This window comes from Oncorhynchus masou, chromosome 17 (genome assembly GCF_036934945.1).
Source record: "Oncorhynchus masou masou isolate Uvic2021 chromosome 17, UVic_Omas_1.1, whole genome shotgun sequence".
NCBI lineage: Eukaryota > Metazoa > Chordata > Actinopteri > Salmoniformes > Salmonidae > Oncorhynchus > Oncorhynchus masou.
Window position 1 is genome coordinate 6,624,999 of NC_088228.1, and position 13,578 is coordinate 6,638,576.

Here is a 13,578-nt window from a genome sequence, read left to right on the forward strand (position 1 = left end):
CCAACACCACTTCCAGCAGCATCTGGTCTCCCATTCAGGGACTGAATAGAACCAACCCTGCTTAGCTTCAGAAGCAAGCCAGCAGTGGTATGCAGGGTGGTATGCTACTGGCATTCATAGTTAAATTGCTGCAAGGAAACCACTACTAAAGGACACCAATAAGAAAAAGAGACTTGCTTGTGCCAAGAAACACGAGCAATGGACATTAGACCAGTGGAAATATGTCCTTTGGTCTGGAGTCCAAATTGGAGATTTTTGGTTCCAACAGGCGTGTCTTTGTGAGACGCAGAGTAGGTGAACGGATGATCTCTGCATGTATGGTTCCCACCGTGAAGCATGGAGGAGGAAGTGTGATGGTGTGGGGGTGCTTTGCTGGTGACACTGTCTGTGATTTATTTAGAATTCAAGGCACACTTAACCAGCATGGCTACCACAGAATTCTGCAGTGATACACCATCCCATCTGGTTTGCGCTTAGTGGGACAATCATTTGTTTTTCCACAGGACAATGACCCAACACACCTCCAGGCTGTGTAAGGGCTTTGTGACCAAGAAGGAGAGTGATGGAGTGCTGCATAAGATGACCTGGCCTCCACAATCACCCAACCTCAACCCAATTGAGATTGTTTGGGATGAGTTGGACCGCAGAGTGAAGGAAAATCAGCCAATAAGTGATCATTATATGTGGGAACTCCTTCAAGACGGTTGGAAAAGCATTCCAGGTGAAGCTGGTTGAGAGAATGCCAAGACTGTGCAAAGCTGTCATCAAGGCAAACGGTGGATACATTAAAGAATCTCAAATCTCAAATTAATTTTTGATTTGTTGAACACTTTTTTGGTTACTACATGATTCCATATCTGTTATTTCATAGGTTTGATGTCTTCACTATTATTCTACAATGTAGAAAACTGAGTAGGTGGGTGTGTCAACTTTTGACTGGTACTGTATATAGAGAAACTTAATATTGACACTGGTTCCATTTTAAGGTGTCATAATTCTTAAGTCGTTTTGTATTGTATTTTAACCTTTGCTCTTCCTGTGCAGCTTCACTCGGACGTGGACAAGGGTGAAGGGCAGGTGAAGTACGTACTCAATGGAGAGGGAGCTACCTCCATCTTCACCATCGACGAGAACACGGGTGACATCCACGCCACCAAGCGTCTGGACCGCGAGGAGCAACCTTACTACACGCTCCGGGCTCAGGCCAGGCACCGCCACACCAACCTGCCCGTGGAGCCAGAGTCTGAGTTCGTCATCAAGGTCCAGGATATTAACGACAATGAGCCAAAGTTCCTGGATGGACCCTACTCAGCCAGGGTCCCCGAGATGTCCCCAGTGGGTGAGTAGCATTAGGTGAAATCATCAACCCAGTGTGCAAAACATGTCAATCAAATCATATCAACCACGACATTTCAACCACATCATGTCAACCTGTTTTGCCTGCTGGAAAGGCCTATAGCGTGGTGCAGAACATTGATAGGGGGTGACAAGCAATAGACATACACTGTAGTAGTATGGACGCTGTAGTAGTATGGACACTGTAGTAGTATGGTCTCTATAGTAGTATGGACACTGTAGGGGTATGAACACTGTAGTAGTATGGTCTCTATAGTAGTATGGACACTGTAGTAGTATGGTCTCTATAGTAGTATGGACACTGTAGTAATATGAAGACACAATAGTAGTATCAAGACACTGTAGTAGTATGAAAACACTGTAGTAGTATGGAGACTGTAGTAGTATGGACACTGTAGTAGTATGGTCTCTATAGTAGTATTGCCACTATAGTAGTATAGACACTGTAATAGTATAGACACTGTGGTAGTATGGACACTGTAGTAAGAAGAAGACAATGTATTAGTATGGACCCTGTATTAGTATGGACACTGTAGTAGTATGAAGACACTGTAGTAATGTGAAGACACTGTAGTAGTATGGACACTGTAGTAGTATGGACACTGTAGTAGTATGGTCTCTATAGTAGTATTGCCACTATAGTAGTATAGACACTGTAATAGTATGGACACTGTAGTAAGAAGAAGACAATGTATTAGTATGGACCCTGTATTAGTATGGACACTGTAGTAGTATGAAGACACTGTAGTAATGTGAAGACACTGTAGTAGTATGAACACTGTATTAGTATGAAGACACTGTATTAGTATGGACACTGTAGTAATGTGAAGACACTGTAGTAGTATGGACACTGTATTAGTATGGACACTGTATTAGTATGGACACTGTATTAATGTGAAGACACTGTATTAATGTGAAGACACTGTATTAGTATGGGCACTGTATTAGTATGAAGACACTGTATTAGTATGGACACTGTAGTAAGATGAAGACAATGTATTAATGTGAAGACACTGTATTAGTATGGGCACTGTATTAGTATGAAGACACTGTATTAATGTGAAGACACTGTATTAGTATGAAGACACTGTATTAGTATGGACACTGTATTAGTATGGACACTGTATTAGTATGGACACTGTATTAATGTGAAGACACTGTATTAGTATGAAGACACTGTATTAGTATGAAGACACTGTAGTAGTATGGACACTGTATTAGTATGAACACTGTATTAGTATGGACACTGTATTAGTATGGACACTGTATTAGTATGGACACTGTATTAGTATGAAGACACTGTATTAGTATGGACACTGTATTAGTATGGACACTGTATTAGTATGAAGACACTGTAGTAATGTGAAGACACTGTATTAGTATGGACACTGTATTAATGTGAAGACACTGTATTAATGTGAAGACACTGTATTAGTATGGACACTGTATTAGTATGAAGACACTGTATTAATGTGAAGACACTGTATTAATGTGAAGACACTGTATTAGTATGGACACTGTATTAGTATGAAGACACTGTATTAATGTGAAGACACTGTATTCGTATGAAGACACTGTAGTAATGTGAAGACACTGTATTAGTATGGACACTGTATTAGTATGAAGACACTGTATTAGTATGAAGACACTGTATTAGTATGGACACTGTAGTAATGTGAAGACACTGTATTAGTATGAAGACACTGTATTAGTATGAAGACACTGTATTAGTATGAAGACACTGTATTAGTATGAAGACACTGTAGTAGTATGAAGACACTGTAGTAGTATGAAGACACTGTATTAGTATGGACACTGTATTAGTATGAAGACACTGTATTAGTATGGACACTGTAGTAATGTGAAGACACTGTATTAGTATGGACACTGTATTAGTATGAAGACACTGTATTAGTATGAAGACACTGTATTAGTATGGACACTGTATTAGTATGGACACTGTATTAGTATGGACACTGTATTAGTATGGACACTGTATTAGTATGAAGACACTGTATTAGTATGAAGACACTGTATTAGTATGGACACTGTATTAGTATGAAGACACTGTAGTAATGTGAAGACACTGTAGTAATGTGAAGACACTGTATTAGTATGGACACTGTATTAGTATGAAGACACTGTATTAGTATGAAGACACTGTATTAGTATGGACACTGTATTAGTATGGACACTGTATTAGTATGGACACTGTATTAGTATGGACACTGTATTAGTATGAAGACACTGTATTAGTATGAAGACACTGTATTAGTATGGACACTGTAGTAGTATGAAGACACTGTAGTATGAAGACACTGTATATTCTAGGTTTCAGAGCGACGAGTGACGTCACCGACTGAAACACTATTAGCACGCACCACCGCTAACTAGCTAGCCATCGGCCACACTAGCACCATCTGAGCTAGCCTCCCTCTTTAGCGCTACTGAAGTGAGTTTGGAAACAACTGAATGTATGCGTCTTGGAAGTAGTTTTCACATACAAACTTTACACTGTATGTCCCAACTCATAACCAAATATGCTTCCCAAAAAATAACATGTTTGCTGTGGTAGAACGTTTATTTTGATTGATGATTTTCTGCATTTATCAGAGTGCCATCATGTAGCCTAATCTCAGATGTGTCCATGTAAACAGGATTATTAGGGAAATCGTTCTTGTAAAGCATGTAAACGTTGTAATCTAACTATTATATCAATCTGACTATCTGCAATAATCACATTATTGTGTGCATGTAACCGCACTGTAGTATGGAGACTGTAGTATGGAGACTGTAGTATGGAGACTAGTATGGAGACTGTAGTATGGAGACTAGTATGGAGACTGTAGTATGGAGACTTTAGTATGGAGACTAGTATGGAGACTGTAGTATGGAGACTAGTATGGAGACTGTAGTATGGAGACTGTAGTATGGAGACCGTAGTATGGAGACTGTAGTATGGAGACTAGTATGGAGACTGTAGTATGGAGACTTTAGTATGGAGACTAGTATGGAGACTAGTATGGAGACTAGTATGGAGACTGTAGTATGGAGACTAGTATGGAGACTGTAGTATGGAGACTGGTATGGAGACTGCAGTATGGAAACTGTAGTATGGAGACTAGTATGGAGACTGTAGTATGGAGACTTTAGTATGGAGACTTTAGTATGGAGACTAGTATGGAGACTAGTATGGAGACTGTAGTATGGATACTTTAGTATGGAGACTTTAGTATGGAGACTAGTATGGAGACTAGTATGTAGACTGTAGTGTGGAGACTTTAGTGTGGAGACTTTAGTATGGAGACTTTAGTATGGAGACTAGTATGGAGACTAGTATGGAGACTAGTATGGAGACTGTGGTATGGAGACTGTAGAATGGAGACTAGTATGGAGACTTTAGTAAGGAGACTATAGTATGGAGACTGTAGTATGGAGACTAGTATGGAGACTGTAGTATGGCGACTTGTACAGAGACTAGTATGGAGACTAGAATGGAGACTTTAGTATGGAGACCAGGTTAGAGACTTTAGTATGGAGACTAGTATGGAGACTGTATAATGGAGACTATAGTATGGAGACTGTAGTATGGAGACTAGTATGGAGACTGTAGTATGGAGACTAGTATGGAGACATTAGTATGGAGACTTTAGTATGGAGACTTTAGTATGGAGACTTTAATATGGAGACTAGGTTAGAGACTGTATAATGGAGACTAGTATGGAGACTTTAGTAAGGAGACTATAGTATGGAGACTGTAGTATGGAGACTAGTATGGAGACTGTAGTATGGAGACTAGTATGGAGACTGTAGTATGGAGACTAGTATGGAGACTGTAGTATGGAGACCAGTATGGAGATTTTAGTATGGAGACTAGGTTAGAGACTTTAGTATGGAGACTAGTACGGAGACTGTATAATGGAGACTAGTATGGAGACTTTAGTAAGGAGACTATAGTATGGAGACTGTAGTATGGAGACAAGTATGGAGACAGTAGTATGGTGACTAGTATGGAGACTTTAGTATGGAGACTGTAGTATGGAGACCGTAGTATGGAGACTAGTATGGAGACTGTAGTATGGAGACTGTAGTATGGCGACTTGTTCGGAGACTAGTATGGAGACTAGTATGGAGACATTAGTATGGAGACTTTAGTATGGAGACTTTAGTATGGAGACTTTAATATGGAGACTAGGTTAGAGACTTTAGTATGGAGACTAGTATGGAGACTTTAGCATGGAGACTGTAGTATGGAGACCGTAGTATGGAGACTAGTATGGAGACTGTAGTATGGAGACTGTAGTTTGGAGACTAGTATGGAGACTGTAGTATGGAGACTGTAGTATGGAGATTGTAGTATGGAGACTTTAGTATGGAGACTAGTATGGAGACGGTAGTATGGAGACTGTAGTATGGAGACTAGTATGGAGACTGTAGTATGGAGACTTTAGTATGGAGACTAGTATGGAGACTAGTATGGAGACTGTCGCATGGAGACTAGTATGGAGACTGTAGTATGGAGACGGTAGTATGGAGACGGTAGTATGGAGACGGTAGTATGGAGACTGTTGTATGGAGACTATAGTATGGAGACAAGTATGGAGACTTTAGTATGGAGACTGTAGTATGGAGACTAGTACGGAGACTAGTATGGAGACTAGTATGGAGACTTTAGTATGGAGACTAGGTTAGAGACTTTAGTATGGGGACTAGTATGGAGACTGTAGTATGGAGAATGTAGTATGGAGACTAGTATGGAGACTAGTATGGAGACTAGTATGGAGACTGTAGTATGGAGACTTTAGTATGGAGACTAGTATGGAGACTAGTATGGAGCCTGTAGTATGGAGACTAGTATGGAGACTTTAGTATGGAGACCGTAGTATGGAGACTAGTATGGAGACTGTAGTATGGAGACTGTAGTATGGAGACTAGTATGGAGACTGTAGTATGGAGACCGTAGTATGGAGACTAGTATGGAGACTCTAGTATGGAGACTGTAGTATGGAGACTGTAGTATGGAGACTGTAGTATGGAGACGGTAGTATGGAGACGGTAGTACGGAGACTAGTACGGAGACTAGTATGGAGACTAGTATGGAGACTAGTATGGAGACTAGGTTAGAGACTTTAGTATGGGGACTAGTATGGAGACTAGTATGGAGACTGTAGTATGGAGACTGTAGTATGGAGACTAGTATGGAGACTGTAGTATGGAGACTGTAGTATGGATACTAGTAAGGAGACGGTAGTATGGAGACTAGTATGGAGACAAGCATGGAAACTTTAGTATGGAGACTGTAGAATGGAGACTGTAGTATGGAGACTGTAGTATGGAGACTTTAGTATGGAGACTGTAGTATGGAGACTAGTATGGAGACTAGTATGGCGATTTGTATGGAGACTGTAGTATGGCGACTGTAGTATGGATACTAGTAAGGAGACTGTAGTATGGAGACTTTAGTATGGAGACTGTAGTATGGAGACTAGTATGGAGACTAGCATGGAAACTTTAGTATGGAGACTTTAGTACGGAGACTTTAGTATGGAGACTGTAGTATGGAGACTAGTACGGAGACTAGTATGGAGACTAGTATGGAGACTTTAGTATGGAGACTAGGTTAGAGACTTTAGTATGGGGACTAGTATGGAGACTGTAGTATGGAGACTGTAGTATGGAGACTAGTATGGAGACTAGTATGGAGACTAGTATGGAGACTGTAGTATGGAGACTTTAGTATGGAGACTAGTATGGAGACTAGTATGGAGCCTGTAGTATGGAGACTAGTATGGAGACTTTAGTATGGAGACCGTAGTATGGAGACTAGTATGGAGACTGTAGTATGGAGACTGTAGTATGGAGACTAGTATGGAGACTGTAGTATGGAGACCGTAGTATGGAGACTAGTATGGAGACTCTAGTATGGAGACTGTAGTATGGAGACTGTAGTATGGAGACTGTAGTATGGAGACGGTAGTATGGAGACGGTAGTATGGAGACTAGTACGGAGACTAGTACGGAGACTAGTATGGAGACTAGTATGGAGACTAGTATGGAGACTAGGTTAGAGACTTTAGTATGGGGACTAGTATGGAGACTAGTATGGAGACTGTAGTATGGAGACTGTAGTATGGAGACTAGTATGGAGACTGTAGTATGGAGACTGTAGTATGGATACTAGTAAGGAGACGGTAGTATGGAGACTTTAGTATGGAGACGAGGTTAGAGACTTTAGTATGGAGACTAGTATGGAGACAAGCATGGAAACTTTAGTATGGAGACTGTAGAATGGAGACTGTAGTATGGAGACTTTAGTATGGAGACTGTAGTATGGAGACTAGTATGGAGACTAGTATGGCGATTTGTATGGAGACTGTAGTATGGTGACTGTAGTATGGATACTAGTAAGGAGACTGTAGTATGGAGACTTTAGTATGGAGACCGTAGTATGGAGACTAGTATGGAGACTAGCATGGAAACTTTAGTATGGAGACTTTAGTACGGAGACTTTAGTATGGAGACCGTAGTATGGAGACTTTTCAATTCCTGGCTTATAATATCTGGAGAAAATGTTTTGGCCGCTTGGCCATCGTCCCATAGCCACACCGCTTCGTGATAAGATGGAAAGCCAGTGAGGAACTGGGCAAGCTGCAGTATAATTGGCTCTTTTCTCTCTTGTGATTTTCATTGACAATGGGCGCTACCCAAATGGCACCCCTATGCCCTAAATACACTGCACTAAGTCTGACCAAGGCTCATTAAATGTAGGGCTCTATTTAGAGAATAGGGTGCCATTACTGTATCACACCATTGTCAATGAAAATGTCATGAGAAAAGATCCGCTTATATCGCAGCTTGGACTGGTCCTCGCTGGCTTTTCATACATCTTATCTAAAATCGTTAACACCAGATGGGAGATTAATGGAATTTATTAAGAGACAATGATTTGTTTAATCTGGTTATTAGAGGCCAGAGCTTGTTTGTGAGAAAGCCAACCTTTGTGACCAAAGACAAAATGCCTCTCAAGATCTCTCTTAAGCCAATTGGACAAACAAGGTGGAGAAAGAAACCTGAAATCTGATGGCTATAGTGTTTTATTTTGTACCTGGGGAAGAGTTACAGGGGAAAGGCGGGGGGGGGGTGAATGAATCAATTGGAATCTGTGGATGATTAGGTGGCCATTATGGTATGAGGGCCAGATTGGGAATTTAGTCAGGGCACTGGGGTTAACACCCCTACTCGTACGATAAATGCCATGGGATCTTTTTGACCACAGAGAGTCAGATCTGTTCTCCCATCCAGCTTCATCTGGTTTCCCATGCAGCAGCATCTGGTCTCACATCCTTTTTCATATCGTTCCTACTTTCACTCCTTTGTATGAAATTATAAAATGAGTGAGAATTCCTGCTCCTTTAAAAATAAAAAAATAAAAATGCGGCTTGTGTAGCTGTGCTGTTCTTCAGTGCGGCGTATGTAAACATAATAAATGTTCTGGAACCTTCTCCACTGTTCTGCGCCATGACACCAAATGGGAAAGGTCCCCAAATGTCTTTATGGACTTTTTACAACCGAGAACATTTAACTATAATTTCTCTTTTGAGCCAAAGAGTCATAAATACTGCTTAAATGAGGGATCTGGCGGGTTCTATTACCGTAAAAGTAATATATGTTTCCCCAAAATGTGAGAGCTTTAATGTTCTCTTTAAGTGCCACCAAAGTACCAGAGTGGTGACGTCTCTATAGCCCTTATGAAAGAAATATGTTCAAATCACAATTGGCCGGCGAAGGTGAAACACATAAAATAAAAAGTTGTGACCGAAAAAAAAAGACTAGAAACATCCAGAACTTGAGTTTTGCCTTTATAGACAGCTGACATTCATAGACAGCGGTTGAATTGAACGTGGTGAAAGAGAAGCTGGCTGTGAAGCTATTGAACAACAAAAAAGGAAAAGGTGGTCTTTTCAATCACAAGTTGAAACAAACAAAAGGGGGAAATGATTTCACTCAATCCAAGGGTAAAGATACCTTTGCTCTACCAATACATGTGAAGAGTGAATATACCTGGCTGAAAGGGTCCCATTTGGACTGAATTGATTGTTGAATCAAGGCTAGTTGAATCACCCAAGTAGTGATTGGTTGATTCATTTTATATGCCGATATTGTATTTTAGAGAATACACAATTTTCTTGGTGTGTGTGTGCGTGTGCGTGTGCGTGTGCGTGTGTGTGTGCGTGTGTGTGTGTGTGTGTGTTTGTGCGTGTGCGTGTATACCAACACAAATGGTGAAACATATGCAGGCAATCAAAACCCACAGCTGTACGTCTGTGGTTGCTTTCATGTGGGCTGGCTTAAAAGTTATTGTTTTTCACATGGCGGAAATGATCAACTCAGAAAACAACTTTTATTAGCATTCCAGTTGTTTTAATTTGGATCATGTCCAAAAAGTTAATGGAGCATAAGCAGTCTCTATCACAACTGTGATATTACCAAAGTAATGGGTAGGAACAGTTTGAAGACAAGCTCGAGCCTACCCCATGCAATTGCTACAACCCTACTGTACAATTTTCTTATAAACGGGGAACACATCGGCCTTTGATGTAGACTTAGGGTTGCAATATTCTGGTAACTTTCCCCCCAAAATCCCCAGTTTTACAGAAATCCTGGTTGGAGTATAGCGGATTTCCTGCTCATTCTCTTTTGATTCCGGGAATCTTCCCGACTGGATTCCATTCATCAAAACTGGATGATGTGTTGATAATTTGAATCAGCTGTGTAGTGTTAGGAAAAAACTAAAACGTGGACCCCTTTGTGTTCCCGGGATCAGGATTAAGAAACACCGGTGGATAAACACCGGTATCTAACCGGGTCCTCATGAGATCAAATCCTGGTCCACAGCTACTTCGACTCAAATATTCCCCCCGAATTTCTCTGTCCGGTCGGTTCAACTTGGACTCTCAAATAAAAAATAAAAAAAGGAAAAGGTTTTTAAAAACAAACAACAACGAAAAAATGTTGTGACTGAATTATTTCTTATTGCAGGCACATCTGTGGTGACGGTGGTGGCGACTGACGCAGATGACCCCACATATGGAAACAGTGCCAGGGTGGTCTACAGTATCCTTGAGGGCCAGCCCTACTTCTCCGTGGAACCAAGAACAGGTCAGCAATACATCACATCACAGTGGTGTGTACTATCAAAAAGACAGGCTCTTTGCTCTCTCCTGTCGTTTATACAGTATTTATACACCAGTGATTAAACCTCAGCGGGGTTGTATTTTTTGTTTTTGTTTTAGATTAAAAAACGGTGAAATTTGAGAGATATTGGAGAATTCTGACATTATGTTACACAGCAAAGTCAAGTTTCCCCAAACAATTAGATTGAAAATGTATTTTAGAGCTTTTTCTTCTTCTTATGTTTTGTCAATCTTCAGTTTATAGATTAAATGCGCAACTGAGTGTTTCCTCACATTGCCGATGACGTTTGTCCCGTCTTGGCGGAAGACGTTGCGTTTTGAATCAACGCTCATTCATTTGAATTGTGTAGCTGGATCTGGCCCCTGGTGCCTGATGAGTTTTTGATCAAGTTGTCCCTCAACACACCACTTCAGCTGGCAACACAGCGTCTGATTGAGGCGGATGTAAAACCTTAAATGCAATCAACGTGTTTTCATTACCGTGCTCTTTTCATCACATATAACGTAGCCTCGTCATCGGTTAAGACAACAAGTCTCTTGATTAAGCGTTCTTGAGAACATGTTGCTACAGTCTCGTAAGAGTCAGAGGGGAGGGGAAAAGGGAGGGAGGCTTTTGATTTGAACTCAGTGACTTTGATTCAGAGGAATAACTAAATATATTTTGAAAGACGGGAATGTGAAACGGATGACGTTTAAGTGAACAAAAAAAGTGAATTATGATGAATCCTGGTTAGGTTGTGTGTAGAAAACTTGGAGAGATTTTAGAAGAAGTACTTTCTCTGCATCTGGATGATGTGAAAATACAGTGTTATTAGAGGAATATACTGTATTTCCACTTGGATTTACAGTATGCAACGTCATACCTGCTATCCTCTCCTTATTTCACCTTATAATTGGATGTACATCACTTTGAAAGGAGGAAATAATGCTTTAGAAACGAGTCTCAAACTTCCTTTTGACACAGCCTCTCTATGTCTTTCCCTACTGTCACTGTTCAATAAAATCTGTCAACCCCTTAAAAATATATATCAAAGGTATAAATTATTATCTATTTATCCTTTCTAGGGGGTTTATGCTAGCCACTTTGCTTCTGCACTTTGTGGTTTTAGGCTGGGTATCTGTAAAGCTCTTTGGTTTTAGGCTGGGTATCTGTAAAGCTCTTTGGTTTTAGGCTGGGTACCTGTAAAGCTCTTCATGGTTTTAGGCTGGGTACCTGTAAAGCTCTTCATGGTTTTAGGCTGGGTATCTGTAAAGCACTTTGGTTTTAGGCTGGGTATGTGTAAAGCTCTTTGTGGTTTTAGTCTGGGTATCTGTAAAGCTCTTTGGTTTTAGGCTGGGTATCTGTAAAGCTCTTTGGTTTTAGGCTGGGTATCTGTAAAGCTCTTTGGTTTTAGTCTGGGTACCTGTAAAGCTCTTCATGGTTTTAGTCTGGGTTTCTGTAAAGCTCTTTGGGGTTTTAGGCTGGGTATCTGTAAAGCTCTTCATGGTTTTAGTCTGGGTTTCTGTAAAGCTCTTTGGGGTTTTAGGCTGGGTATCTGTAAAGCTCTTTGGTTTTAGTCTGGGTATCTGTAAAGCTCTTTGGTTTTAGGCTGGGTATCTGTAAAGCTCTTTGGTTTTAGGCTGGGTATCTGTAAAGCTCTTTGTGGTTTTAGTCTAGGTATCTGTAAAGCTCTTTGGTTTTAGGCTGGGTATCTGTAAAGCTCTTTGGTTTTAGGCTGGGTATCTGTAAAGCTCTTTGTGGTTTTAGTCTAGGTATCTGTAAAGCTCTTTGGGTTTAGGCTGGGTATCTGTAAAGCTCTTTGGTTTTAGGCTGGGTATCTGTAAAGCTCTTTGGTTTTAGGCTGGGTATCTGTAAAGCTCTTTGGTTTTAGGCTGGGTATCTGTAAATCTCTTTGGTTTTAGGCTGGGTATCTGTAAAGCTCTTTGGTTTTAGGCTGGGCATCTGTAAAGCTATTTGGGGTTTTAGGCTGGGTATCTGTAAAGCTCTTTGGTTTTAGGCTGGGTATCTGTAAAGCTCTTTGGGGTTTAAGGCTGGGTATCTGTAAAGCTCTTTGGTTTTAGGCTGGGTATCTGTAAAGCTCTTTGGGATTTTAGGCTGGGTATCTGTAAAGTTATTTGGTTTTAGGCTGGGTATCTGTAAAGTTATTTGGTTTTAGGCTGGGTGTCTGTAAAGCTCTTTGGTTTTAGGCTGGGTATCTGTAAATTTATTTGGTTTTATGCTGGGTATCTGTAAAGCTCTTTGGTTTTAGTCTGGGTTTCTGTAAAGCTCTTCATGGTTTTAGGCTGGGTACCTGTAAAGCTCTTCATGGTTTTAGGCTGGGTATCTGTAAAGCTCTTTGGTTTTAGGCTGGGTATGTGTAAAGCTCTTTGTGGTTTTAGTCTGGGTATCTGTAAAGCTCTTTGGTTTTAGGCTGGGTATCTGTAAAGCTCTTTGGTTTTAGGCTGGGTATCTGTAAAGCTCTTTGGTTTTAGTCTGGGTACCTGTAAAGCTCTTCATGGTTTTAGTCTGGGTTTCTGTAAATCTCTTTGGGGTTTTAGGCTGGGTATCTGTAAAGCTCTTCATGGTTTTAGTCTGGGTTTCTGTAAAGCTCTTTGGGGTTTTAGGCTGGGTATCTGTAAAGCTCTTTGGTTTTAGTCTGGGTATCTGTAAAGCTCTTTGGTTTTAGGCTGGGTATCTGTAAAGCTCTTTGGTTTTAGGCTGGGTATCTGTAAAGCTCTTTGTGGTTGTAGTCTAGGTATCTGTAAAGCTCTTTGGTTTTAGGCTGGGTATCTGTAAAGCTCTTTGGTTTTAGGCTGGGTATCTGTAAAGCTCTTTGGTTTTAGGCTGGGTATCTGTAAAGCTCTTTGGTTTTAGGCTGGGTATCTGTAAATCTCTTTGGTTTTAGGCTGGGTATCTGTAAAGCTATTTGGTTTTAGGCTGGGCATCTGTAAAGCTCTTTGGGGTTTTAGGCTGGGTATCTGTAAAGCTCTTTGGTTTTAGGCTGGGTATCTGTAAAGCTCTTTGGGGTTTAAGGCTGGGTATCTGTAA

General features: G+C 40.7%; 1 protein-coding gene across 1 annotated transcript in view; it reads left to right on the forward strand.

Moving 5' to 3' along the window:
• The window catches only part of LOC135558351 (cadherin-7-like), a 148,098-nt gene that overhangs the window by 65,592 nt on the left and 68,928 nt on the right, over positions 1 to 13,578 (forward strand). Inside the window, exons 3-4 of the mRNA XM_064992096.1 lie at positions 1,045 to 1,339; positions 10,396 to 10,515. Of these exons, the coding sequence (XP_064848168.1) occupies positions 1,045 to 1,339; positions 10,396 to 10,515 (415 nt within the window). The remainder of the gene's footprint in view (positions 1 to 1,044; positions 1,340 to 10,395; positions 10,516 to 13,578) is intronic.